This window comes from Aspergillus aculeatinus, assembly GCF_003184765.1.
Source record: "Aspergillus aculeatinus CBS 121060 unplaced genomic scaffold BO66scaffold_41, whole genome shotgun sequence".
NCBI classification, from domain to species: domain Eukaryota; kingdom Fungi; phylum Ascomycota; class Eurotiomycetes; order Eurotiales; family Aspergillaceae; genus Aspergillus; species Aspergillus aculeatinus.
Window position 1 is genome coordinate 226,082 of NW_020291510.1, and position 26,089 is coordinate 252,170.

The 26,089-nt window shown below is 52.6% G+C and overlaps 10 protein-coding genes across 10 annotated transcripts; 8 read left to right on the forward strand and 2 right to left on the reverse strand.

Annotated features, from left to right (window-relative positions):
- Positions 1-734: 734 nt before the first annotated feature.
- BO66DRAFT_457559 (putative short chain oxidoreductase/dehydrogenase) lies at positions 735-1,724 on the forward strand (the record flags this gene model as incomplete). The annotated part of the gene is made up of 3 exons (XM_025652173.1): positions 735-1,027; positions 1,084-1,265; positions 1,336-1,724. The coding sequence occupies 3 exons, from the start codon at positions 735-737 to the stop codon at positions 1,722-1,724; spliced, it is 864 nt and encodes a 287-aa protein (XP_025501390.1).
- A 921-nt stretch (positions 1,725-2,645) lies between these two features.
- Positions 2,646-5,384, reverse strand: BO66DRAFT_393777 (uncharacterized protein). Its single transcript, XM_025647833.1, has 5 exons — positions 5,276-5,384; positions 4,977-5,213; positions 4,715-4,898; positions 3,578-4,630; positions 2,646-3,508 (listed from the first exon to the last, which is right to left on the reverse strand). The coding sequence occupies exons 1-5, from the start codon at positions 5,357-5,359 to the stop codon at positions 2,907-2,909; spliced, it is 2,160 nt and encodes a 719-aa protein (XP_025501391.1). The 5' UTR covers positions 5,360-5,384; the 3' UTR covers positions 2,646-2,906.
- A 1,753-nt stretch (positions 5,385-7,137) lies between these two features.
- BO66DRAFT_403761 (uncharacterized protein) lies at positions 7,138-8,268 on the forward strand (the record flags this gene model as incomplete). Its single annotated transcript, XM_025648886.1, has 2 exons — positions 7,138-7,309; positions 7,376-8,268. 2 exons carry the CDS (start codon positions 7,138-7,140, stop codon positions 8,266-8,268), a joined length of 1,065 nt encoding a protein of 354 aa, XP_025501392.1.
- A 2,871-nt stretch (positions 8,269-11,139) lies between these two features.
- Positions 11,140-12,317, forward strand: BO66DRAFT_153634 (retropepsin-like aspartic protease). The gene is made up of 2 exons (XM_025642177.1): positions 11,140-11,191; positions 11,261-12,317. The coding sequence occupies exon 2, from the start codon at positions 11,313-11,315 to the stop codon at positions 12,231-12,233; it is 921 nt and encodes a 306-aa protein (XP_025501393.1). The 5' UTR covers positions 11,140-11,191; positions 11,261-11,312; the 3' UTR covers positions 12,234-12,317.
- A 553-nt stretch (positions 12,318-12,870) lies between these two features.
- On the forward strand, positions 12,871-13,823 carry BO66DRAFT_153503 (uncharacterized protein). The gene is made up of 2 exons (XM_025642176.1): positions 12,871-13,500; positions 13,557-13,823. Exons 1-2 carry the CDS (start codon positions 13,086-13,088, stop codon positions 13,691-13,693), a joined length of 552 nt encoding a protein of 183 aa, XP_025501394.1. The 5' UTR covers positions 12,871-13,085; the 3' UTR covers positions 13,694-13,823.
- Positions 13,824-14,869: 1,046 nt separating this feature from the next.
- Positions 14,870-15,958, forward strand: BO66DRAFT_393782 (uncharacterized protein). Its single transcript, XM_025647834.1, has one exon. It carries the CDS (start codon positions 14,933-14,935, stop codon positions 15,641-15,643), a length of 711 nt encoding a protein of 236 aa, XP_025501395.1. The 5' UTR covers positions 14,870-14,932; the 3' UTR covers positions 15,644-15,958.
- A 458-nt stretch (positions 15,959-16,416) lies between these two features.
- Positions 16,417-17,841, forward strand: BO66DRAFT_354745 (uncharacterized protein). Its single transcript, XM_025644833.1, has 3 exons — positions 16,417-16,806; positions 16,944-17,200; positions 17,333-17,841. The coding sequence occupies exons 1-3, from the start codon at positions 16,476-16,478 to the stop codon at positions 17,576-17,578; spliced, it is 834 nt and encodes a 277-aa protein (XP_025501396.1). The 5' UTR covers positions 16,417-16,475; the 3' UTR covers positions 17,579-17,841.
- A 740-nt stretch (positions 17,842-18,581) lies between these two features.
- Positions 18,582-21,604, reverse strand: BO66DRAFT_379225 (acetyl-CoA synthetase-like protein; the record flags this gene model as incomplete). The annotated part of the gene is made up of 2 exons (XM_025645831.1): positions 18,994-21,604; positions 18,582-18,942 (listed from the first exon to the last, which is right to left on the reverse strand). The coding sequence occupies exons 1-2, from the start codon at positions 21,345-21,347 to the stop codon at positions 18,582-18,584; spliced, it is 2,715 nt and encodes a 904-aa protein (XP_025501397.1). The 5' UTR covers positions 21,348-21,604.
- Positions 21,605-21,643: 39 nt separating this feature from the next.
- Positions 21,644-24,179, forward strand: BO66DRAFT_379229 (CoA-transferase family III). The gene is made up of 4 exons (XM_025645832.1): positions 21,644-22,244; positions 22,291-22,589; positions 22,644-23,141; positions 23,197-24,179. The coding sequence occupies exons 1-4, from the start codon at positions 21,869-21,871 to the stop codon at positions 23,743-23,745; spliced, it is 1,722 nt and encodes a 573-aa protein (XP_025501398.1). The 5' UTR covers positions 21,644-21,868; the 3' UTR covers positions 23,746-24,179.
- Positions 24,180-24,228: 49 nt separating this feature from the next.
- On the forward strand, positions 24,229-26,015 carry BO66DRAFT_328999 (pyridoxal phosphate-dependent aminotransferase; the record flags this gene model as incomplete). Its single annotated transcript, XM_025644009.1, has 8 exons — positions 24,229-24,371; positions 24,423-24,507; positions 24,582-24,687; positions 24,745-24,817; positions 24,874-25,027; positions 25,100-25,113; positions 25,173-25,596; positions 25,674-26,015. The coding sequence occupies 8 exons, from the start codon at positions 24,229-24,231 to the stop codon at positions 26,013-26,015; spliced, it is 1,341 nt and encodes a 446-aa protein (XP_025501399.1).
- Positions 26,016-26,089: the final 74 nt, after the last annotated feature.

Genomic DNA, 26,089 nt, shown 5'->3' on the forward strand with positions numbered 1-26,089 from the left:
TGACCATAGTCAAGAATGCATGTCTTCCCCGGAACCTGGTATTTATCACTCTGAGAGAGCACTATCGTCGTCATTGAAGTACCGAAATCTGATTCCATCAACCTGTTTTTTCTTTCGTGATCATCATCAAAACCTTCTACCTCTCAAAGACCGCCCCCGGTTCTGGAGCAGTCAGGTTTGATTCTACGTAGCTTGAGCTCCACCTACTTCACATGAATCAATAGCCCGCAGTATACTCGGTCAATCAATTGTAGCTGATGGGTAGATGGGATGAAGATCACCTTGCACCTGCCGAAACAGGGTGTGAGTGAGTATAATGCCTTCTAGACAAACTATTGGCAACGATAGCAAATACATTCCAGCATGGGTGGCAACGGTGATGCGATCAGAAAATACACGCCAAGAAGATACAGTTAAGCGCTAGGATTTTGCTAGGCATGCATTGAACATGTTCCTGTCACCCATGATTTTCTTTCACCTTCTTCTCTATGGTGTATATTGGAGACCCGCAATGAAGCGTACCAACCTTCGACTCGACAACCGGCTATCTCGGGCGCGATGACACGGGGTCGATTCCACATACAGGAGTGATCGCTCTCATCCACATCGCCTGGCAGATATAAATATCCAACCACGCACAGCTGAGGACGCACTTGTACATATTTCCTGCTTCCATCTCGTTTTTCCTTTGACAGATTTATATGTACCTCACTATTGCAACAAATTCAAGCCCAATGGCCCCTCAAGTTTGGTTAATCACTGGAGCATCCTCCGGCTTTGGGGCCCTCCTCGCTGAAGCGGCGCTGAAGGCCGGTCATCAAGTTATCGCCACGGCTCGCAATCCGACCAAAGCAGCTAAGGACTACCCCCAGATCACAGCTTTGGGTGGAACATGGCTTCCCCTGGACGTGACTAGCAAGCAGACGACTTTGCAAGTGGCACAAGCGATCCAAGACCATGGCGGTAGAATCGATGTTGTGATCAATAATGCTGGGTACGGTCTCGTGGGTAGCATTGAGGATATTAGGTACGAGGGCACAAATTGCAATCCGATGGCATGTGTATGGGGCTAAGGGACTACAGCGAAGATGAGCTCGACGTTCAATTCCAGACGAATGTCTATGGTGTGGTCAGGGTCACCAAAGCCGTGCTTCCCTTCATGAGGGCGCAACGCCAGGGCACCATCGTCAACATTAGTAGCATTGCGGGTTTTGCCGCCGGGCCATCCTCTGCGGCATATGCCATGACCAAGTTCGCTGTCGAAGGTACGTAAGTGGCCAGCTCGGTCTTGCTACCAAAAGTCGGGATGTCCTGCTAACCTCCTTTCAAATTTAGCCCTGTCTGAAGCCCTGTCTACCGAGCTCGACCCATTCAATATCCGTCTCCTACTAGTGGAGCCGGGCGCTTTCCGGACCAACTTCATCGGATCACACAGGACCCCCGCTGTTGGGCTAAATGAGGGCTACAAGGACACACCCCTGGCAGCTGCAATGGGTAAATGGGAGACTTTTGCGGGAAAGCAGAGCGGAGATCCATCAAAGGCGGTCCAGCGGATCCTTGACGTGATTCAACTACAGGGCCAGGGGCAGGGTAAGGAGCATCTCCTTCGCCTCCCGCTGGGGACTGATTGCTTCCCGCGCATGGTGGAGAAGTTGGAGAGTGTGAAGCAAAACCTGGAGGAGATGAAGGAAATCGCTTTGAGTACTGATGTCGATGATGAATGAAGAGGCGGAATGTTTTCTGATCGGCCACGGAGTGTGTATTGTACACGGCAGAATGAAAATGCTTTTGCGATAATTGGAAGTATCCTGGATTTAGGATTATCGAGTGGGTTGCGAACCCGGGAAAAGATAATATTGTTTCTAAGTATGCTTGGATGCAACAAGAGTGCTAAGGTTTGAGCTTCCACAAACTCTAAGGTGCATGTCTTTGCTATACGCGCCCGACACTCTTCGGAGGTGCTACGCCAAGTCTATCCATGCTACCAGCATAAACAGGAGCAACTTGGCGTTCTAACCGTAGCTATTTATGCGTATGGTTCTCAGAACAAACTTTCCTACCCTATAGTAATCTCATTTTTCTACACAATCCAAATGTCAACTATACCTGTTCTAAAGTCCCTCCCATTCGTAGTCAATACCGCCATAAACTTTAGCTTCTTAGATAACAGGAAATCAAGTGATAGCCCGCTGATTCTATCGGCTAGAGTCATATTTGCGAGACTCATAAGATGGATTATTTATCGAACTGGTCCGTATTTGTGTCTGTAGACAGGCCCCTCCTGGATCCCTACTGACGACTGTATTCGATTGATCTACACACTGCCTGTCTTTTCTTGGTACGGTGTGTCAACTTTGTTTCGATGCCGACATAATTCAGCCACTGAAAACTCCTGTCTCCAAGACTGAATAAGCAGTGGTAACGAGAGCCAGCCAACTCTCCATCAGGTTCAGCTTTAGCTAAGGCCTACGACCGCCTGGTTTCAACATTTCGTACAAAGCAAAGCAAGCGTTTGCTTGAATTAGAGCCCAAATAGCTCTAAGCTATAGCAAGCTCCACTACGTTGACCGATTTTGGATGAACTTGGATTGACTTTGATTACCTTGAATTCATATATCGCAGTATAACGTACTTGAGAAGCAGGACGCAATTGAAAACCGTGATATTGAAAGAAAGAATGACGGAACAAGCTTCGTGACAAGGGAGATCATGTGAGTTAGGAGAATGAAAGAAGTCTTCCTCGACTCTCTTCAATGTAAACCTCTCGTTTACCTAATCCGCGGCCGATACTCCAAGGCATCCTCGCCTCGCTCCCGTCCATCGTCTTGGTCACAATGCTGGAAGTATGTCGTCAGGAAACCAGAAGAAGATAGTCTGTTACATATGACATATGCACCCAGCCCTTCCTAAGCAGGAGTCTCATACGCGGGCGGAGCATGCCGCTCCCACTCCTCAAACTCCGACAGGGTCACCTCGTACCCAAGGTGCCGTTTCAATAGCTCATGCGTCACATACCGCTCCGGGGTGTTGCCCTGCGCGTCGACGAACGCGACGTGCGGGTTGACCTCACTGATGCGCTGGAGCTCGTTGGCGTGGCGGTGGTGATGCGGACACCCGTCGGCCCCGATCAGGAAGATCGTCACGTGGACCCACGACAGGCTGAGCAGCTCCAGCTCGAACTCATCCATGTCGGTCGCCTCCCCGTCCAGCAGCAGCAGGAGCCGGAGGATCGGCATCTGGGGCCCGGCCTGCCAACCGTATACCGCGTGGTAGGTCGCGAACCCCGCGTGCCGCTGGAAATGGAGGTCCTTGACCTGCTGCCAGCCCGCCATGACGCGCGTGCCGCCCCCCACGGTGATCTGGCTCCACACCGAAGCGAAGTTCCGGTGGTTGATGTAGCCCATGTAGGCGGCTTTATTGGCGAAGGTCACCAGCTGGTAGCCCTCGCGGTTCTGGTCATGGGTGGCGAGCGCGTCCGTGAAGCGGCGGATCACTGCTTTGGCGACATCTGGATGGAGGATAGATTAGCATAGGGGAAAACTTGTATATCATTACATGGCGGGGGGTGGTCCCATACCTTTGTTCTTGGGCTGCATTGTCCGCTCATAGCGGGTGACCATATATTGCTCATAGGACGGTCGCACGGGGTCAAAGTCCATCGACCCCGACACGTCCAGGAGGATCATTGTATTGTCCGTCGGCAACTCAGGCCCATCGATAGCCCGCAATGGAGATGGCATCACCTGGCGCGAGTAGCCCACGGCTGAGGGGGTTTGCGTCTGACAGATATCGTCCAGCGCCTCGTAGACGGGCGGCAGGTCTACGGCAGTGGCCATGCGCGTTCGCGCCATCTCGAGCGCGGAGATCACGTCTGGTTTGAGCCACTGTCTCGGTTCAGACCCGTTAGTGGACTCAACCCGATGATTCAGGACCCAGTACAACCGCTCCTCGGCCGTATTTTCGTACCCGCGCCAGGTGGGTGTAATTCCACGCCATCCCTCGGCCGCCTCGATTCGAAACTTGAGTGGGTTGGAGTTCTGCTTTGCCCACGCAACCGGGATTGGCTCGAAGTAGCCGGCGCGCAGGAGGTGGAGATACTGCATCGGGCGGTGCACACGGAGGGCCGCAATGCGTTGCGTCAACCCTAGGCGTTCCTGGTATTCGGTGACAATGCGGCGGGATTCGGGGTCGGGCCATCGTCCCGCCTCTTCCGCCAAGATTGTGTCGCGCAGCTCGCGATATTCTTCTCTCCGCTTCGCTTTCCTGGTAGCTTCCCGCTCCTCGGACGACCGGAGGGACAATGACCTGCGCATCTGGGTCAAAATCGACGGCTTGAGCGAGTCGGATCGATGGTGCGCCGTGTCCGAGCCATCGCCGTCGTTGGCGACCACCGGCTCATCCTCCACCTCCCAGATGTTCTCTGTCGGCTCGTACTGATTTGCAATCCTCTGCGCAGTAGCATTGAGACTGGAGTTTAGACGAATGGTTTCCACCAGCCACCGGGCGTGGTATCGGGCTACCGGCTTCTGGCGTACACGACCTACGGGGCCATATGGAGTGATGATTCGGGCGTAAGGGTTGTTGTTCCATATCTGCTGGGAGTAATAGCAGTCGTGGTAGTATTTCTCACCTGTTCCCCCCTGCTATGTCAGTTGTTCGTCCGTCTCGACAACGACCACACGTAAAAAGCGAGCGTAGTGGGTTGGATCCTCACCGGGATACATCACGGCTTCGGACCACATCTTTAGCACCGCCACGCGGTTCTGCTTGCGGATCTTGTATTGGTGGATGTCGCAGGCGCAGGTCAGCATGTGCTTTGCCTCATGCTCCGGTTCAATCTCGTCGTTGAAGATCTGATGGTCCCACTGAATTTGCTGCAGTCGGTTTTGCATGTCTTGCTATAGATGCAGAGAGACTTCTGAGTTAGGTGAGAACAACACAAGAAGAGGGCCGAGGGAACGAGGCTCTGCACACACCTCATCGCGCGCGCGGAGCTTCGCCGCCTCAATAACCGGATTGGTGTACACGGCTCTGGCTTCGTTGTCTCCCATTGCGACGGCCGCTTGATAAGAAGGAAGAGGATCAGCATGATCGGGCTGGCTACTCTGATCCTGGCTCACGGAATTTGAGGTGTCGCCCGGTGCGGCACCGTTGGCGTCTGTGAGAGAACCATCGTAGAATTGCGTGACGGCCTCTTCGAGGGTGTTTGCTCCCTATCAATGATATATAAGGTGAATCGGAAAAAGGCAAGCGATCGAGTAGGGGAAAAGCTTACCTGTAAGTACAACAAAGCTTGTCCTTCGTTGGCCTGCGGGACGATCGTGAGGAACTTGGCGATATCTTCCCGCGTGGGAGTCATGGTGGGGCAAACAAGTGACAACGTGTCGGGAGTTGGCGAAGGAGCAGGAGGCAGCGGCTACCCATTGAATTTAAACTCCGCCGGTGGACTGCTTTCAGTGATGACAAGGCAAGCTAGTGCGATGGGTGTTCAACCCGAATTACCCGACTATCGAAAAGCTTAGCTCAGGCACTGTGGCTTAGGTGACTAGGCCGTTCGTTAGCATGCGGAGTGGAGCACACCCCATCAAGTGAGCCGATGGTTAGTGCGAGTAATCAGTACTTAGTCTATCACGTGTCGGGTGTATACATTAGTAGTGAGTCACCGGACTTCTCCCTACGATAGTATGGAAGTGATTCTATGATAAGAATAGATTGGATGACTGGCCTGATAAGTTCACCCAGCCACGCCTGGGATGATTGCGACAATTAGGGCACAGCAACCGAACGATTTTCCATCCCAGGAATTCCCCACAAAATCTGCCCCACACCCACCCACTTGTGGATCCTTCAGCAACGATCATGGATATGTGTACATACGTACTCGTAAACCGGCAGATCTAAAATGAGTAATCAGGTCTCCACTGACAATCGTACACGACCTGACTGAGTATGATAGTGGAATCGCAGAAAACTATTCCCAGCCTCTCCTTATCTCCATCACTGCTTACTGCCGGGTCGATAAAATCTGGATTAGTTGTTCTGTTTCTCGAAATACTAGGTATATGGCCCAACTTGCCACAAGCTGACTGGGACCACTATGGCTTCCCAGCAATGTCCATCAAGAATTGACCATCTCTCTAATTCTCTGGAAGTGTTTCCATTGCTCCTTGTTGTGACAATTCTCCGCTGCCCTCCCTCTGTTTTCAATCCAATCCAATAAATCACCTGCTGCAAGCCCATTACCGTGGTCAACCACATTGATCAGATATCGCACCGTCTGATACCTCTGTGTCGCGATGTAATGACGAGCTCACGATTACTTTCGCTCTGGGAAAGTTCGAAGATCAGAATTGCTCTGATGAAAAAGCCTCCGACTCGAGAACAAGGTCGACTCAACTGTTCCAGTCTTGTGTGCTTTGTCTGCCTAGCGGGTGGGCAGCCCTAACCTGAGCTTGTTTGTCCTTGGCTGGACCCCGACTCTTCACAGTAACAAAGGAAACCGATCTATCTGCTTTTATCCTCTTTCAGGGCAGGCTGTTCGCTTGATGAACGTCATGATCGCGACCGGGGAAACAAGAAGTTATGTTTCCTTCTGAAACTGTACTTGGCTGGAAGAAATCCAAGATGAACGGTTCGCACTACGTCATCCAGGAAAAGGAAAAGGTTAAAAACAAAGCATGATTCGGGAGATTCACAGCAACCGGGGTGCCTCGGTTCTTTCAGAGCTAGAGGAATGTCAAGTTCGATTTATTCATTCGAGAGTGTGGATGGGAAATATAAATACCCACTGCTTGACTGCGTAGCCGAGTTCTTGGAATACTGTTATCATCAAGCCAAGTCTCAACATCCTACAATAGTGATTACTTGAGTGGTTGTTCTTTGGATTTCCATAGACTTTGCCATACGAAGAAACAGAGACGCCGACATATAACAAGGAGCAGCAGGAGCTCGTGGACTCTGCAGTCTATGTCTGGGGACCTTAGATGGCTGGTTCAAACCAGGGGTAGAACCCGTTTCTTACCAACACGCGTTAGTGAAGACTGCCGACCAGGGTCAACCGTTTCGATATACCGGCCAACCCGTGGACTTGCACTTGATCTGCCAGATTGCCACATTCCTGGAACAACATGATGTCCCATGCTATTGATCAATGATGGCATGTGGCGGGTCTACGGATGCAAGAACCGCATCCTCTCCGTTGACCTAGTCATTGAAGCCTGGGCCACCAAGAAGGCGGTCCAGGCTTTGCACAAGGCCGGGTTCGACGACAAGCCTCAGAGTACCGACCATTTCAAGTCCCAGAAAGATGGTTAAGGCAATGATGGATCTCCATACAAATACCTCTATGACCTGCGGTTGCGGGATCCGCTTGAAGGGTGGTGGTTGCCCGCCCATGTCTTCCATCTCCGGCCGGGCCCCGGGGAAGAGCGCCATGTGGACCTGAACCTGTTCTACCATGAGTGCTATTTCCCGCTCCTGAAGTCTCCGAAGCTGGGACGGCCTCCCTTGAATGACGATACTTATCTGGTCACAACCGACCCGCGTCTTGCAGAGCACTGCCCCGATCTAAACTCCTATGAGATCAAGGTGTTGCGTCCGGCGCGGCTGGTGGAGGCTCGGGTCCGCCTCTGCTACCGAGATTTGTACTTGATAACTCAACGTCGCATGTGGTCAAAAGAGTGGCTTAAAGGTGCCACGTGGGTGCACGATCTCACAAACATCTTCTACTCGGCTGCTGCGGCCGATCATACGGATGGGCCCAGTGGTGAGGCAGATCACAACCTCCCCTGGGGCTTTCAGAATTGTTTTCGGAACCCGTTCTTGACTGAAACGCCTGCGCTCACCCTGCGAGATCTGGATCCCGTCTGGCTCCGCCTGGCAGAGTTCCAGCCGCTCTTCCAGGAGTATTGGAAAGCGATGATTCTGTCGCGGAGCGTGCCAAAGAAGCCTTCACCCAGCCGGCCAGTGATCGACCACTGCCCTGTTCTGAGTATTTACAGCGACTGTGCAGCGTACCCGGCAATGAATGAGTTTGCCTGGCGCTTCAAGGAGGCCGACCTCTTCCCGGATGGCACCGGTCCATTCCCCGAGGTTCATGTCGAGGCCTGGAATAAACTCCGCCGCGACTTCCCGGGGGTGTCGATGGAATCGATATTTGATTCCGACGACAACCGCTGCAATGTTCTCGAAAAATGGATCAGTGTGAGTTACGACTCGCTGTACAGATGGCGCAGTGACCCATGGTCACGACATTACCGATCTCCGTGATAGTCGTCTATGTCTGGGATTTGCCCCGGCTAGCTAGATGTTAGTTTTCTTTACAAATTAAGCAACCAGGGCAGTCAATTCCATTCAGCTTGCTTGTTATGATTAATCTACTACATGAATCAAATGTTTCAACATTACTGCAGAAGTCAAATCTCAAAAAAACGTATCCTCCCACAAGAAACAAAACAAAAAAAGGGGGAGGGGCAAGACCCGAAAAGGCGAGGAGCGACGAGAGCTCAGAGCGATGAGAATACCAGTAGGACGTAGTGGTGAAGGATCCAACAACACCCAACCCCATCCTTGAACAGACGTTTAAGGACTTCGAGTTTAGAAAGGCCCTAGCCTCTTTCTTCTGGATTCTGCTCTTCTTCCTCTTCTATCTGGTTGCACCCTTCGCTTTCGTGCTCCGTCTCCGTCGAGGCAGTCTGACCACCCACTGCTATGTCCACTGCAGACCCCCGCATGAGTCGTTCCACCACGGTAATGATTTCTTCAGTTGACAACGCATAGTCGTTGGCGTGTGCGGATGGTTGATATCGAGATGATCGATTCTCTCCGACTTACTCGGGGGGCCTGGCACGTCAGGTTGATATAACGGCAGAATCACGATATGATGTGGTCGGTTGCAAATCTTATAAGATAGTGACAAAACGTCTCCCGAGCTAGAACGTTCACCGGGGAACTTAGGCAAGCCTCTGATTATCGATAGTACATGACCATAGCGATCTACCACCAAGCAAATCACGTTCTGCGAGGATGGACTCCTTAGCAATCCTCCATGTGTTGAGAGCCATGAAGGCTGGGGTTGAGGGGAAGCAAAGAACCAACCGGAAGTTGGATATGCTTGTCCGCCCACTTCAAGTCCTCCTTCGGATACATAGCCAGATCCCGGACGACCGGAAGCGGTGCTTCATTGAGCCCGTCTCGGTATCGCGCGTTTGAGGAAGGGGCTTCACTTCGCCTTCAGCAACTGTCGACTCAGCAATGCTCGGACAGACCGTCCGCACGAGCGCAGATGGTAATCACTACTAACATGCCGCCGTGTTTATATATGTTGATGTTTGGTTCGACAAGATCTGGGCGGGAGTCTGCCCCTGACGGCTCGGTCCGGGCCTTGACCGGCAATACCCTCGCTCTCTCCGCGGCCAAATGGAGACTCACTGGCGGGTTACGATTGCTGACTATCATGAAGATATACCGTACAAAGCCCTGCAATCGCGATGTTGAGATATCAAACATCTGGCACACGATAATTTCGAACACTCGCAGGACTGGTGTTGCGTGGCTGGAGCGATACCGGAGGTTTATCAAGCTGCCAAGGATGGGGCACGGCACGTGCACTACGGACCCAGCTGCCCCGCTCCAGTTAAACTGACAGCTGCAAGGGAGTAATGATGAGCCATGCATGCTGCATTATTATAGTTCGGCCTTCGAAGATCTGAAACCACTGATGATATTGCAGTATAGCTATAGTCTGGTGTGGCAGTGAAAGGGGTCTTGCTTCGTCAGATTCCCCTGTGACGTCTTCATTTACTGGCGCCCTATAATTGAAGAGGATGTGGGGAAGGAAAGTCAGCGGCGGTGTTCAGAAACAGAATCAAGCGTTTGATCAACGTGGGGCAATTGAGTAAGTGACCACTTGGATAGAGAATACGGGCACCTGATAGGCACTACCAGACTAGACTCAACTCAATTAGTGAAGACCCAGTGCGGTGAAAGGTCCCAAACAAGCTTCAGGTCAGGCCAACCATGAAAGGAATTGGCATTAATCAAAGACCGGAGAGGCAATTGTGACAATAACATTGAGTTGAAACGTTTGGCACTGCCTAGGGCATTTTCGGAGATGGGAGACAGAGAAGATCTTGCCGCGCAACGCGGAGGTAGGAGATTCTCTGTTGTTTTGAGCCGGGCGCCGGTGACTACTTATCCGTTAATACCCAACTTCCACACGGGCGCTCTTCTTTCCCCTGCTACCTAGAGAGTACTATCATTGAGGAAATGGGTGTGAATGGCCGACAAAGGATGTGTAATCGCATATTTCCACGCTTTTAGTGGTGCGCTCACCTCACGCATAGCACGTAATCTCTAGTTTGTGGCTGTGCAATCGGCCATCGACGATGTCATCATAACAGGATGACCAGCCCATTCTCAGCAAAATTCTACCCTCTCACCTTTCTCTTCAGCCACTGGGCTCGCTCGTGGGGAGATTCGTGCATTGGGTCTGGCTCCGGCTCCGCTCTATGTGTGTAGAGAGTTTGGAAATGTTCTGGTAGCTCATCTCACGCTTTGCTCTGTAATGCAGCGGATTGCTATATGTAGAAGTGTGGAGCGGTGCATAGGGGCTACAGAACACATCAACTTGACTACTAGTGGTCGTCTTCCCATATTTTTACAACTGGGCTTTTTAATTTCAAAAGTGCTTCCTATTACACTCCAACCTGACTTCAAGCTAGTTGTGATAATGAGAATGTCCTGGATGCACCAGTTTGGCAAGGTGTCGCTTGGGGCCGCTGGATTGGTCTCCCTCTTTCCTTTGGCTTAAGGACTTGCTCCGCCTTACCATCATTTCCACCAAGCTACAACCTATCTCGTACTCTGCCAGAAGATTATTTTGTCGGTTTTTCACAGAGCACAGCTTTTCTGAAAAGGCGGTGCCGAGAACGTGCACCCGTTCTGAAGAGCATTTCGTTTTGTCTGTGTTGTGGACTCCTGCCTCTACTTCCCCCGCCTGTGTCTTCTCTTCCTTCACCAACTTCCAGTCACCCATCTTTCACTCTTCCTGATACTCCCCACTCATTTGTACCCTGTTCATCTTCTCTCTCTATTCGTCTTCCTTTCAACAAACCTACTCCGCCATAAGGGAACAGCTGTCTACCTGAGCCTACGCTCTGCCTGCTATACTTGATCACGCCAAAGTTCGATGGTTGGTTTCTCAATACCTTACGGTCGATCAGAATGTAATTCACTAGCTGGTCCTTCGCTTCACGTTCAGATCCGTTGTTCTAACCATTTCGATCCCAACAGTGAGTCCCCCGACAGTAACCATGGTGAAAGGTCGCCGTCGTTGGCGACGACCATGGGCTTTCTTCCGGTCGATTTTCCAATCCCTTCCCCATTGGGGTCCTCGAGCATCCGCAAACAAGCCTTCCGATCCACCTTCCTCCACACATGCTCCTACAAGCCATGGGCTGGGGATAGCTCTCCCTTCGACGGTGATTGAAAACATGGGTGAAGCAATTGCGGCTGCTGCGGGAGTGGATTCATCGGTCGCGAGCGGGACACCAAGCACGGTCACCGTACACTACACCTGTGCTGAGAATAACATCGTTCCTGCCTGTCGGATCAATCATACATCAAGTCAGTCGACGAAAAAAGCCATGAGCGAGGTTCAAGGTCCGCTCAGCGTGGGGACTGCACATCTTGAGAGCAGCATGAGGAGTGAGAAAGAAATTATCATCCCACTACCACCCCCCTGGGAGCCAATTCCAGCCCAAGGCGGTGCTGAAGCCCCTGAAGTGTCCAGTGGTGGTGGTGGTGGTGGTGATGATGATGATGATGATAATGATGACGACGACGACGATGATGACGACTTCTTCACTCCAACTGCAACAGTGGTAACGGCCGATCCCAACATCACGATCGAGGTTCTGGCCGCGCTGGATAGCCAGGCAAGAGCGAGTATTATGAAGAAGAGTATCCAAGAGCAAGCGAAGCTGATACTAGAGCCCTGCAACCTCGTGTTACTACCCCTCGGATCCACACTGAACAACTACAAGATCTCTGTTCTTGGAATTGTGCGGGATGTTGACTGGTACTTTGCGGCAACGGCTCGTACGTACACCACGGACTTTTATGTAGTGGACATTGAAGAGTTCGACGTGGTTATTGGCCAACCGACGATCAAACAATATGGACTTCTCAGAAAGCACACCGAAATTCCACGACGTGTTCTTCGGCGCCTTTGAGGGGTTAATATACTTAAAAAGGCGGAGAGGCGGCGGAGGGTGCACAGATAGAAGGGCACGCATGCAGCGCATATATCATATGTCCTATCCGCGTTGAGGTGCGGGCAGTGACACATCTCATGCACTACGTCCATTTCCTCGCCCTGTCCTACTTCCATTCATGCAACTCATTTTCTCCTCCTGAGGAGATTTCTTTCGTTTTTTATTCGTGCATTTTTCTGTGGTTGGTGTTTGGAACCTTGGGGTTCGAAGAGCATAAAACATAGATGGCAAACGGTGGGGTGGGCATAATGCTGATTTAGAATTGTTTTGAGACCCCAACCAGCAGCGTCCACCCTTTGCTTTTCCTGCTGTTTGTTATCCCAACTTTGAAGTTGTTCCTGCTGTTTCCGACCGGCCCAGGATCGTTGCATGCTTAGCATGTATCCGGTGCTTTATTTCCTTGCTTATTCTTATTTATCTAAAGTACAAGTTATGACTAGTCACTGTGACTCTAGGATATTCTTTCTAAAAGACAGTGACGCTGTCTGCAAATGTGTCTAACAGTGATAGGGTGGTTTAATGCTACCATTGTGCTTCAGCCTCGTGTAGCCTTTTCCCCTCCACCATGCAGCACTGCGCACCTGCGGCTCTTGAAAAATCGATGATGGCGGTGAATGTTTATAATTGCCCTGGGCAATGGAGTTCTCTCCAGGTCGGACAGCAAATATAACAGGCAGTTTGTCCTGCCATCGAGCTGTCTTTTGAAGCAATTCTTGCCTAGGAACCCTCGCACTACCACGACAAATTGTCTTGCAACCGTCGCTGAAACCTTTCAGACTGGTCACAGAGACTTTTCCTCCGCTATTTCGAATGCAATCAAGCATTGTAGAAGTCCGGTGCGCAGCACCGGATGGCGTGCAACTACTGCTCCAAGCGGCCATATCAACCGAGCTGGCGGTGAATATCCTGACCCCGCATGGACTTTCCCGCCTGCCTCCGGCATTTTCAGTCCAGCAGCGCTCCGACGAGATAGCCGTGCAATCACCCACAGGCAGGCCATTCGCGGTCCGCGACTCGATCCGCTTGCACTTCTGGCTCCATCGCACGTCAGTCAGCAACACGAGAGACTTTTACATTCCCGTCGATGAAGCTGCAGGGATTGTAGACCGGGACTATCCCACCAAGGTGCATATCATTATCGGAAGCGACTGTGATCTGAGTTTACAGGCGTGGGACACACAGAACCCATCGATGTGGCCGATAGCACTGGCTCCTCAGACCCAAGGTACGGCGATGCACCCGCATTCCTCCCACGGACACCGTTGACCCTTTACATCCCAGCCGCAAAAATCACACAGGAGAAAATTCAGGAAGCTATCAAGAAGAATGCAGAGGAGGAGGAGAGGCAAAAGCGAGAACGTCAGAAGAAGTCTACTGGACCGAAGCCCGCGGCTGCAAAGCCTGCGGCATCTGCGTAGAGTTGATCCGGACAGGGGGGAGAAAGGAGTTGCAGCACAGTGACAGGATTCGTTCCATTACTCCTCTGGGTAGTCCGTGGGAGGAGCGTCACAATCGTCCTGCCTTGATTATCTCCCCGTCTTTGGTTTCGTTTTGCTTTTTGCTATTGGTGTTCCCCCTTCTCTTTTCATTCTCATCCTGTTTGTGTGATCTTCTCAGTACTGTACGTCTTTTGAGACATTTTGACCAATTTACTCTCAGCTTCTGCACTAAAGGACCATGGAGTTAAGTCTCAGTTTTGCCCTTGCTTGGACCGCAACGCACTGGAGTCCATCGGGTTACCCATACGGGTCACAATATTTCCAACTGCAATTTACCGTGGGTGGCAAACGGCCCATGCGCAGCCTGTCAAATGACAATGTTGCATCTGACAAGTGCACGCCGTGTTCACTCGTGTAAGCCAAACCCACCACTCACTACCCGCCCGCCCTTGCTAGCGCGAGGCTGAGTGCATGGGCCGGAGGTAGTACTGGGATGACTAGATGAATTCAGCTACAAGTCCACAAACTGCAAGCAGACTTCTGGGCGACACAAACGACCATATTGCACACGGGAGTAGCCTACCTGTGGCTGTCAGCTAGATGGCGCATTGGCCCCAAAATAGCTGGTGTACATTCGGCGACTATCCCTACACATATAGGTTCCAGGATGTGGCCACACATCACACCACCCAGCCAATAAGCAGGAACATGCAAGTTGTCCTCCAAAGAGAAAAGTTCATCAGACGGCGAACCTCGATGCCCCTCATTCTAATTCTCTGTGTCCACCACATACCCGTCAGGCTGATTTCTACAGCCCCCTCCCCGCCCGCCTACTCCGGAAATCTTCAAAAAAAAAAGCCTTGTAGTTATCCATTGAGGCTCAAGCTGAACTGACATGCCTAGGATCATTTCTCGTAAGTGGTTTTGGTTTTCCCCCATCTTGGATTGTGACACCATATCTCAAATTTTGGAGCGCTTGCTAGGCAGAGAACAATCGTGGCTTATACTGCTAATGCGCGTCACCAGGGCTATGGAACCGATACAGCCGCACGAGGGATGGACAAGATGACTCTGTATGTGTCGAAACACCCTAGTCCTTTCTCCTACTAAAAGGAATACATTTGAACGAACATTGAGTAGGCTGACGGCGCGGAGGGATATTAGGCACCTCGCATAGCAAGTGATCCATCGCAGCCATCATCCTGTTATAACTGCAACATGAACCTCTTAGTCCCGCTTGCTGCTCTATGTCGCGGTCGACGTCCTCGCAACCGGGACACAAGGCCGTCCACGGAGCGGCGCTCCCCGGCGCAATGGGAGAAGTCCCAAGCCGCACGACGCGAGACGTTACCGCCAGAGTATTCGAGTGTCAGGACCGATTCATTGCCGGCGTATCAACACAAGCCGCGACGGCAAAAGCAAAAGCAACAGCCAAACCCGACAGAAGAACCATCAGTACCACGACATCTTCAAAGCACGAAGCCATTGAACGACGCCCTCATACCCGACGACCGAGTCCAACACTCGGATATCGAACAGCACGCACTTGCGCACTACGACTATGTCTACGCCATCATCGTCCAGTCCCCCGACGGGACAACCCGCCTCCGTCGCCAGATGGTACTCCCCTTCAACGTGGACGTGGACATCATGTGCGACGAGACGTGTCGCCGGCTCGGCGCTCCGATCCAGCCCTACTACGGAGCCGCACTCACGGCGATTCCGGGCTATCCGGACCTCAAACCGGTAGGAACGGCGGAAGTGGAGTGGTCGTTTTGCGGCCAGTGCCAGACGCATCGCACGACGTTCCATGTGGTCCGCGATCTCGATGCGGACTTTGTGTTGGGGAGGCCTACGATCCGCCACCTGGAGCTGGAGAGGATGGATTCGGCAGTTGCGGAGAGATTGCACGCCTCAGAAGTGCGGTGATTAGGAAATTTCGTTGTGTGGTCTTGCTTTGCTGGATAGAATGGGTGGTTCGGCTTCTTGTCCGTTTCAAATGTTGTTTTTTTCCGTTGTGGTATATGTTATGGTGGCCGGTTTCGAGAGGAGATATAGTGAGGTCTAACTAAGCAATCCGCAGGCTAGTGAGAGGAGAGGGTTCTGGATACGGATGGATATATTTGTTTCTGTGTGCGCTCTCTCGCGTGATAGCGCGAAAGTTCTAGCCTTTGCTACAGTTGCTTCTGCGAGGAGGATACAGGGGACTGAATGTGCCATCACTTGGCAGGCTGACAGTGCGGGCGAATCTGGAAATCATGATAGAAGGAGCGGGGGTGGTAGGGCTGGGCATTGTTAGGACGACAATGTATCGAGTCCTCCTCCCGTTTAATCAGAATGAATGAGTCTTGTGGACCAATCTAACGAGTCGCTGTTGGCTCCTATTCAGGCCGTCCAACAATTCCATAGGCCATAGAGTAGAGTAGATACACCCTCAAAAGACAGTACAAACTGATCTGGCCTCGATCTCAGCCTTTGCATCACCAGAGCCTCATTGTAGTCATCGCAGTCTAGGCAGCTAGCCACAGGCAGGGATCCGTCTACAAAGATGTCGAAAAGCCAATCACATGAGCAATAAAGTGCCTGCTCCGCCTCGTGCTGCCTGTATTTAATCAGGAGCCCCCTTTGGAGAGCTGCCCAGGGAAGCCGGCGCCTTTCAACATCGCTAATATTTCTGCATAGATACTCTGAGAGCACTTAAGATATCTGAAGCAAACACAATCATTCAGCAACATAAAAGAAGGAAAAGTAGAAGATAAAAATGACTCGCCCGCCCCTCCCAACCCACCAAACCACCACCCCGGGATACGACAAACTCGCCACCCTGATGGCCCTGGACCCGGGGTCCAGCATCTTCCGGCGGTTTGCCAAGCTCAACGCCAAGAACCTTCTGTACCTCCAGGCGGAGCTGGTATACCTGCAGACGGAGCTGGACGAATGTGTCCAGAGAGACCACCGATCCAGCTCGGACGAGAAGCGCGCCTACGCGTTCTCCGTGTGGCGGCTGCAGGAGTCGCTAGATCAATCCGAGGAGGAGTATCCGTCGCAGTGGCGGAAGGTGCTGGAGGCGCGGGCGCTGTTGAGGGAGTATAGTATGATCCTGCTTCACTTGCCGTTTCCTGTCTGTCTATGTTCTAGATCGAGGGAGGGAAGAGCTGCTACTAGGGCTTTTGTTCAGCTCAAGACTCCTTGCTACTACACCGATTGACGAAAGCTGAGTATGGAGCAGATGAAGCCCTCCTCCAACAGGCGCAACTCCTCCGCTTTAGTGCCCCGGACCCTAGCGACCTTGAGGTCTTCAAGGAATGGCTCCTGCGCGAAGAAGCCAGTCACTACCAGAAACTCCGTCCCATGTACCAGTGGCATGAAAACGAGTCGGACCTGATCGCCCTGTGCAGTCGCCATGAGGGTGCCGATGCGTTCACGCGCTGGGTGTATCGATCCGTCATTCCCTGGTTCCATCGGCGCTGGGGGGTGAACGATCTAGTAAGTGACCCCTACCCCCACTACTACACCATGTCCGCCTATCGGAGAAATCGCCAACCTGGCCACAAGAACAATGACACATCCCATGTTTCAACCTTTTCCCCCAAACAGAAGCTTAATGAATCAAAACAGAATCGAAGAAACCACGCCACCGACGTCTGGTACTACAACAACCGCACCATCAAGAGCCGCACCTACGTGGCCAGCCTGCTGATTGCGGGGTTTCTGCCGGCCTCGTCCATGATTGTGCTGCACTTCCTGCGGAATACGGCTGCGCGGCTGGTGACGATCTTCGTCTATAATATGGTGTTTGTCCTCGTTATGGGGCTGATGGTGAAGGCGAGAAAGGTGGATATCTTCGCGACGGCGACGGCGTAAGTTGCCTTCCTCATACCTCGGGATTTTATCATTGCTTGGAGGCTTGGGAGACTTTAGGGTTTGGCCTTTGGCAGTGATTTCTCTTTTCTATTCTGTGGGTTGGGGGGAGAGTGATTTGCTGATCTTTTGTTCTGTGATAGATTTGCGGCGGTGCAGGTGGCCATGATTACCAATGGGAACGGGAGTGGAAATTAAATGCGACCATGTAGGAGTTGTTTGGTTTGCTGTAGGAGTGTTCGGAAGATACTATGGCTCGATTGGCGGTTTTGTTTTAACCTTGACTTTGTTGTTATAGGTATACTTCGACTAGTGAATTCATGGTTTGGGAAACTTCTGATGCCAAATCGCTAGAGCCGTTCGCCAGACTGTCACAGAATAAATAGTAACTACGGATGGTTAGATCTACCACCGCAAAATGAGCACGGCCACTGGATGTCAGTAGCCACATTCCACCCGCCACACCCCCCTCTCGGCATCGATTGTCCATGTGACCAAACTGTTAGTCATTTTGATGTAGCCTCACCATTATATTATCGCCATGCCGAAGCCGCAACCTCTTTTTCATTAGATACGATTTTCTCCTCCCCACAGAACAAGATAGAGGCTTCCCAGCCTGAGCATTTGTGTTCATAATTAGTCCACCCATTTCTAATATTGACGCCAATCAAGACAGCCATGCGATCATTCAAGCGTGTCTAAGTTCTGACTGTCATCAATGCAAATATCGTCCTTGTCGTTTGACGGAATCAAGGGGTTATGGGGCAGATGCCCCTGCATTGTGCCCCACTCTTGTACCCACCTTGAGACCCACCTGCGATGCACTGCGTTCACTCTTTGCCCCACGTCTATGTATGTGTAGAACATGCATGGCGGTTCCGGGTTTCTTCCCCATACTGCGGATTCGCCTACCTTCACGTGGACAGGTTTTACTCCTCATACTGTTAGAATAATCGATTCAACGAACTGCCACCATCACTCAATAGACTCACAAAATCCCTGCTGTCTAAACCCCACGTGCAGCCAGGGCCTCGACCAGCCTAACAAAGAATCGCTGAACATGTGCTACTCCTAAAACCGAGTGATGCTCGGCCGGAACTTCATAGTACTCGCTCTCCTCCCTTTCAAACTCCTCCCAAGCCGCCAGCCGCCGCAACCCCTCCTCTTTACCCACATTCAAGAAGTCCAAGGGCTCGCAGTGAAAAACATCTATATGCGCCACCGTCCCGCCCGGCCGATACTCCCTGCCAATCTCCTGTAGGCTAAACGCCACGTCAATCCACCTCGCAAGACTCCTGTCATCCAGCCCTAATTCAACCATCCGAGTATGATCGACATGAGGAAGCACGATTTCGACAGCCTCCTCCCTCGTTGCACCCCTGACCTCATCTAGACACTGCTGCAGTGCCTCGCGCGACAGGATCCTAAGGAAGAAGGCAATGTTCACCAAACATTCCGGCCACTGCACCTGGCGCAGGCGCGGACTCACATACGGCGGCCGGTTGAGACTCGCCAGGAACCGCACCTCACTGCCCTCGGCCTCGAGGGTCTTGGCCAGCTCGAAGGCGACCATCGCGCCGTACGAGTACCCGAGGATCGCGTAGGGGCCCTCGGGCTGGAGTCTCTTCATTGCGGCGTGGTAAATTGTGACACACTCGTCCAGGCTCGTGAAGAAGGGTTCCTCGCGATGGAAGCCGCGCGCTCGGAAGGCGTAGACTGGGCGGTCGCGGATGAGGTGGGCGAGGTTGAGGAAGACGAGGGCTTCGCCCGCGGCGGGGTGGATGAGCCAGAGCGGGGGCTTGGCGCCGTGCGGCTGCAGGGTCACCACCGGGTTATATTCGTGTGTGGTGGCTCGTTCGCGGGCTGTAGCGAGGTCCTGGACCGTGGGATGGGCCATGATAGTAGCCAAGGGGAGGGGCTCGTCCAGCGAAAGTTGATCTTGTAGTTGGCGTTGGATTTGGACGAGGATTAGAGAGGTGAGACCCAGCTCGAAGAGGTTGGCGGTGGCACCCAGATTGTCGGGGTGGGTATCCGGGATGATGTTCGAAAGGATTCGGATGACGGTCTTCTCCGTTTCGGTTCTGGGAGGACAATACGTGGCTTGTCGATGGGCTTGGAGAAGCGCTGCGTCCAGCTCGTGCTCCCTCGTATACACCCCCGAGGCGATCTGGGATCGCAGCTTCGACCGGGATACCTTCCCCAGCGATGATCGCTCGAGGGCAGGTAGAGGGAGGACGCACGGCTTTGTGTTGGTCATGAGCGAGACCTTGTGGCTGATTGCCGTCAGCGTCTCATAACGCGCCCTCGCGTCGTGCGAGCTGTAGCTGTGCGCGTAGACAACATATACCTGCTCAGTGTCCACCCCCGGGCCGCGATGCGCAAAGCACACCACCTCACCCGGAATCACTCCGGGGAGTTGCGCTTCGTTCAAGCCGAGCTCAAGTGCTAACGCATTATGCTTGACCCCGTTGATGGAGATCAGGTCATTTGTCCGCCCAGCGAGGTTGAGGTACCCGTTTGCATCCAGGAACGCCGTGTCTCCCGTCCGAAACCACCCGTCAGGCTGGAAGGCCTCCGCCGTCGCTTCGGGATTGTTGAAATACCCTGCGAAGACAATAGGCCCCCTCACCTCCAGATCACCAACCTCCCCCGGTACGGCGGACTCAATCCTCATCTCGACCCCGGGGATGCACGAGCCCAGGGACGCGAACTCGTACCCGTGCCGCTGATCATACCCCGGAAACCCTAGGTTGTAAATACACCCCGCGCAAGTCTCCGTCATGCCGAACCCCGGCACGATGCAGATCTCCGCCGCCCCGCAGCGGGAGAGATACGCGCTCAACCGGGCACAAACACCCACCCCATTCGCTTCGCCGCCGCTTACGATATACTGCAGGTGCTGGAGGTCGAAGAACGTGGCGCTTCCCGCTGCGGTCGCATCTAGCGTGCGTGCCAGCATCGCCAGGAAGAAGTTCGGTGCAAACGTCCTTGCGACTTGATGTTGCTCTAGGAGCTTCAAGAACCACAGCGGGGATTGAATCACATCGCTTGGGGACACATGCGCTTGATCGACGCCAACGAACAGCGCGTGGAGATGGATCTCGATCAAACTTCCGACGTGGTCTAGGCTGATCCAGTTGAGGAAGGCACTTTGTTTAGTCCGTAAGGGTAGCGCAGCGCATTTACCCTTCAGGGAGCAGAGGATCTGTTGGTGCGTTAGACCCACGGCTTTGCATGGGCCTGTGCTGCCGGATGTGAGCATTAGGATGGCGATGTCAGATGGGGCTTCGCTTGTTGGAGCCGAACTTGCGGCTTCGGTCGGTGACTCGGTGCCGATATCTTGGAATTGTTCAATGGTCTCGAGCGGAATTGTGAGATCGGTTGGGAACTCGTCTATAAGGGCCTGTCTGGTGAGGCAAACTGGATCTTGCAATAATTTCTGCAAGTGGTGCAAGTGGTTCAGGCGAAGACCCTGATCTTGTGGGAAAGGGGTAGACATGGCTGGTATGCAGTTGGCATAGATGAGGGACCAGAACCAGATGATTGTGTCGAGATGGTTGTTCGGACCCAGATGCAGTAGGACTATCTGGCCGGGCGCATAGCCATTCCGTTGCCGAATCTTTGTGCTGTTGGTCGACGCCTGACGGTGGAGCTCTCGGTAGGTAATCCGGGTCGCCTTCTCGCTGTTGCATACCCCATCGGGGTAGAATACGATCCCTCGATCGCTGTGAAAGTGTGCTGCATCTTCGAGAACTGAGAATAGTGACTGCATTGTAAGCGGGACCAGGTGAACTATTACGAAGTATACGTTGTGTGGGCTATCGTTCTGTGAGAGGGTGTGAAGATCATGAGGGCATACTAACACTCTCAAGAAAGGTATTTATCTGGTTTCGGGTCATAACGAGTCTTTGATCGTGACAGTGGTGGTGACGATGGAGTTTTCCCTTTCGGAAACGCAGCAGCATTCTTCCAAGCCCTAATCAACTACCGGCGCATGCCTTATGTAACCTCGGCACTTCTCGAACAGTTCCTCCCCCACTCCTGTATGGATGGGTTTCCATTCCATATGATGCTTAAACGTTATTTGAGCAAGCATCAATGATATAACTCACGGTAAAGGAGGAATGATCACATGCTTGGACTGGTGGGCTTCGATGAAGCTGGCGCAACGCACGTCATACTGTGGACGGAAACCCGCCGAGTGATTGCGTATATCTAGCCCTATGGTCAGGAGACAGTAACGCAACACACGCCCGCCTTAGAAACGCGCACTATCCATCCACATCGCAAACCATGGATGCAGGAAAGCCCATCAGCAAGGGCTACTCAGCGAGAGTCGAGGCAGATAGGATTTTCAACGGCTTGATCAATGACGCCGAGAGGCTGAATCTCCCTCGCGATGCACTCGGGAGCAAGGTGTTCTTCACCCCCTCGGCAGATGAAATCTATTACCCCACCCCATTCAAAGTGACAGAAACACTCGCCGCCCTGAAGGGTGTCGAGGGGGCGATGGCGGCGGCTATCGCAGATCTGCGCTTCGGGGCAATGCCAGGTGGTAGGGAGATCCGCGTCAGCCTCGAGAGAGCGACGCTATTTGGGTTCCAGGCACTCCTTGCCAAGGTGGATGGTTATTCAAGATCGGACCCTGAAATCAGAAGATATCTGAAAGGTATGCAATTTCACTGCACTTGTTGACTGAAGGCTGAAGTTGGAAGACACCGACATTCATTCTGCCCAGTCGAACCTTTACCGCCGACGGGCTGCCAACATGTATCGAACCAAGAATGAGGATGAGTACTTCTTCCTGCACGGCTCATTGAATCCTACCAAAGCACTAAACATGATTGGTCTTCCGAGCCATCGGCCGGGCCTGACGGAGTACGATGACATCGTTGATCTCATTGGTACACAGGTGGGAGATTTCTCGGCCGCTGAGCTCGAAGATCTCAACCAAGAGTTTGGACAAGCTGGAGTGACAGTCTACACGCACGAGGAATTTTGTGCTACACCGCATGTACGTTCGTGACACATCCCTTCAAGTAGAGACGATGCTGAACCCCAACAACAGGGCAAAGCCAACGTCAACGAGCCCTGGTGGACAGTCTCCCGCATGCCGGACGATGTTCCTCCTACCCCATTCCAGGCAGCCAAATCCAATCGTGCCCTCGGTGGCATCAAGGTACTGGAGCTCTGCTGCGTCATTGCTGGCCCCGTCATTGGTCGTATCCTCGCCGAGTATGGGGCGGACGTTTTGAAGATCACCTGCTCTTCCTCCGTCCCCGATGTGCCGTTCTTCCAAGTGGACGGCAACATGGGCAAACGCGCCGTCGATCTCGATCTCAAGAGCCCCTCAGGACGGCAGAAGTTCGAAAAGCTTCTGGAAGAGACCGACGTAGTGATCGATGGGTTCCGGCCTGGTGTTCTGGAAAAATTGGGCTATACTCCGTCCTCGTTGAGTGACATGGCAATCCGTCGCGGGAAGGGGATAGTCTACGTAGATGAGAATTGCTTCGGCCATATGGGCCGATGGGCTGGTCGGCCTGGGTGGCAGCAGATTGCGGATTGTGTTCGTTGTCCCTCCTCTTCACGGTGGAGTATGAAGTACTGACTGCGAATCACAGTTGACGGGATTCGCGTGGGAGTTCGGGAAGTTCCTAGGCCACCGCGAACCTATAGTGAGCCCTTGGCCGATCGCCGACTACGGCGCGGGGTGTATGGGCGCCATCACGGCCTTGATAGGGCTGTATAACCGCGCCCGATTCGGTGGGTCGTATCATGGGAAGGTGTCGCTCATGCAATTCAATCTCCTCCTTTTTGCGGTCGGACAATACCCCGAAGAGATACAAGCGATGCTACGAGGAAGGGTATCACACGCATTCCGCAGCTTGCGTCATTGCGATGGCGTGGATCGGAGCACCAGGATTGCACTGGCGGACATGCAGCAACAATTCCCTGAGCTGTTCAAGTCCCCAAAACGTTCCACGCCGAATGAGAACCTGACTGAGGTCTGGTATTCTCATTGTTTTGGCACGGATGTTGAGGTGGTGCGGCCCGTGGCTTGCGTTGAGGGGATCGAGAATTGTTTCGTACGGGCGAGTCGCTGCAACGGAGCGGACTCCGACCCCTCATGGAGCTCTTTTCAATTGGTGGAGGACTTCCGGAAGGTGTGAACTATGATATTCGTCTGGTTCGATGGCGAGGGCTTTTGGGTGGCCCTAAATGCCGGGATCAGCACTCGGCGATCATGTCCACGGCTCAATGCATCCCTCGTTAGCTCATGAGAATCACATGGATGCATCCTGGCTCCCTCTAGTAAGTTAAATCCACGAATCATTATGCACACGAGCCTTGATTTCCACCCCCAGAACCAGGACCCATTACATGACATGGAGTTGAAGAAGCGGGCTGATACCCTGTTACCCCTTACTTTTGTACATGCTCCGGCTTCACATCCAGGAAAGATCACCGTCACGTCACGTCAGTCTGGTCGGGAAGACAGATTGGAGTCCCGCCTATCATTTGCTCATGGTGTTTGCGGGTCGGTGCCGCCGTCGAGTTGTAGTCCCAGCTTGACTGCGGAATATTTTATAAGCCAGCTTCAACGCAATAACAACATTATTCTCTTCTGAACAAAGAGCAATTAGCCTGGCAAGATGTCATCTCCAAAAACCAGTAGTCATTTTCCATTCTCAACTCTGAGTAATAATTGTCCGGAGCAAGACGTCTGGTCCTTTGTCAACGATGCAGCCTCCGCCTCCCCGGTGCAGCCGATTGTCAACCTGGGTCAAGGCTTCTTGTCAGCATTACCTTTCAAGATTTGTATTGGCTTCTCTACTAATGAACACAGTGGATACAACCCGCCACAATTCGCTATTGATGCAGCAAAAGATGCCCTAAATAGGGTTGATTGTAATCAATGCTCACCGACAAAGGTAGCGTACCCCTGGCATTGCAAAGACGACCGTGCATCACTGGCTTACGCAACGTATTTGAACCCGAGGTTTAGGGCCGTCCGATATTGAAACAAGCAATTGCACGTCTTTTCTCCAGCTCATGGAAGCAGCCCATCGATGCGGAAACAGAGGTTGTCATCACCTCCGGCGCTAGCGAGGGTAAGTGCTTAATGGTACTTTTGCCGACCGAGAAGCATCTCTAACATTTTATATCAGGCTTGCTTTGCGCATTCATGGCTTTCCTCAAGCCCGGCGACGAGGTTATTGTCTTTGAGCCGTTTTTCGATCAGTATGCCGATTTCACCGGAAAACTATTTGATGAGGGGCGATTTACCAAAAATGCAGGTTTATCAGCGGGATTGAGCTTGCTGGCGGTGTGGTTCGACATGTGCCGCTTTGTCCTCCAGATCAGGATACAAACAGGTTGAAAGGTCCGTCTAACTGGACTATCGACTTTGATGCACTAAAAAGCGCTATCAATAACCGCACAAGAATGATGGTAGGCATGCATACTGCCCCAAGTTTCAGTGCCGAAGGTCAAGGTAATACTAACACTATCAAACATCAACAGGTCCTAAACACTCCGTAAAAACACACTACTTCCCTTTACCCTCCTCCCGCACATAAATAACCATGGCCAGCAGACACAATCCAACCGGCAAAGTCTTCACCCAGCCGGAGCTGCAACTGATTGGCACACTCTGCATCCAGCACAACATCATCATCCTATCCGACGAGGTCTACAACCAGTTATCCTACGCCCCCTTCACCAGTATGGCAAACCTCGTGCCCGCCCTCTACAGCCGTACGTTGAGCGTTGGCTCCGCCGGCAAATCCCTCCACGCCACCGGCTGGAAAATCGGGTATCTAGTGGGACCGCCACCTTTGATTAACGCAGTGGCCGCCATCCACACCAAGATCTGTTACAGCACCGCGTCCCCGCTTCAGGAAGCCGTCGCCATTGCCTACACCCGGGCAGCGAAAACGGGATTCTGGGAGGAAAGCCGTGATCAGATGCAGCGGAAGATCCGGTGTTTCTGCGAGGTCTGGGATGAGCTGGGGATTCCGGTTGCGTCTACCCCCTCATTCAGTCTCCCAGTTCGACTTTAAATTCTGAAGCTGACGTTGACGATTTGAGTGAATAGTATACGCGCCCCGAAGGCGGATACTTTGTCCTCGCGGACTTGTCATCGGTGCAGATTCCGGACACTTACTCTTTCCCGCCGTGGATTGCCACTCGACGGCGCGACTTTCACCTGTGCTGGTTTCTGATCCGGGAGTTTGGGGTTGCCGCGATTCCACCGTCGCTGTTTAATAGTGAGGGAAATGCGCGTCTTGGGGAGAATTATCTCCGGTTCGCGGTTTGTAAGGAGGATGGGCTGCTTGAGTTGGCGAAGGAACGGCTGCGTAAACTGGAAAAATATATTCGTGCCCCACAGGAAGTCTCGGCGAAGATATTTCGTGATGTCCCCGAAGGTGTGAATTAAGTCCTTGTCTGAACTCTATTTTTGGAATAAGCCTATGAGGCAGAAGACAGAGAGAGTGAAAGGGCGAAAAAGGG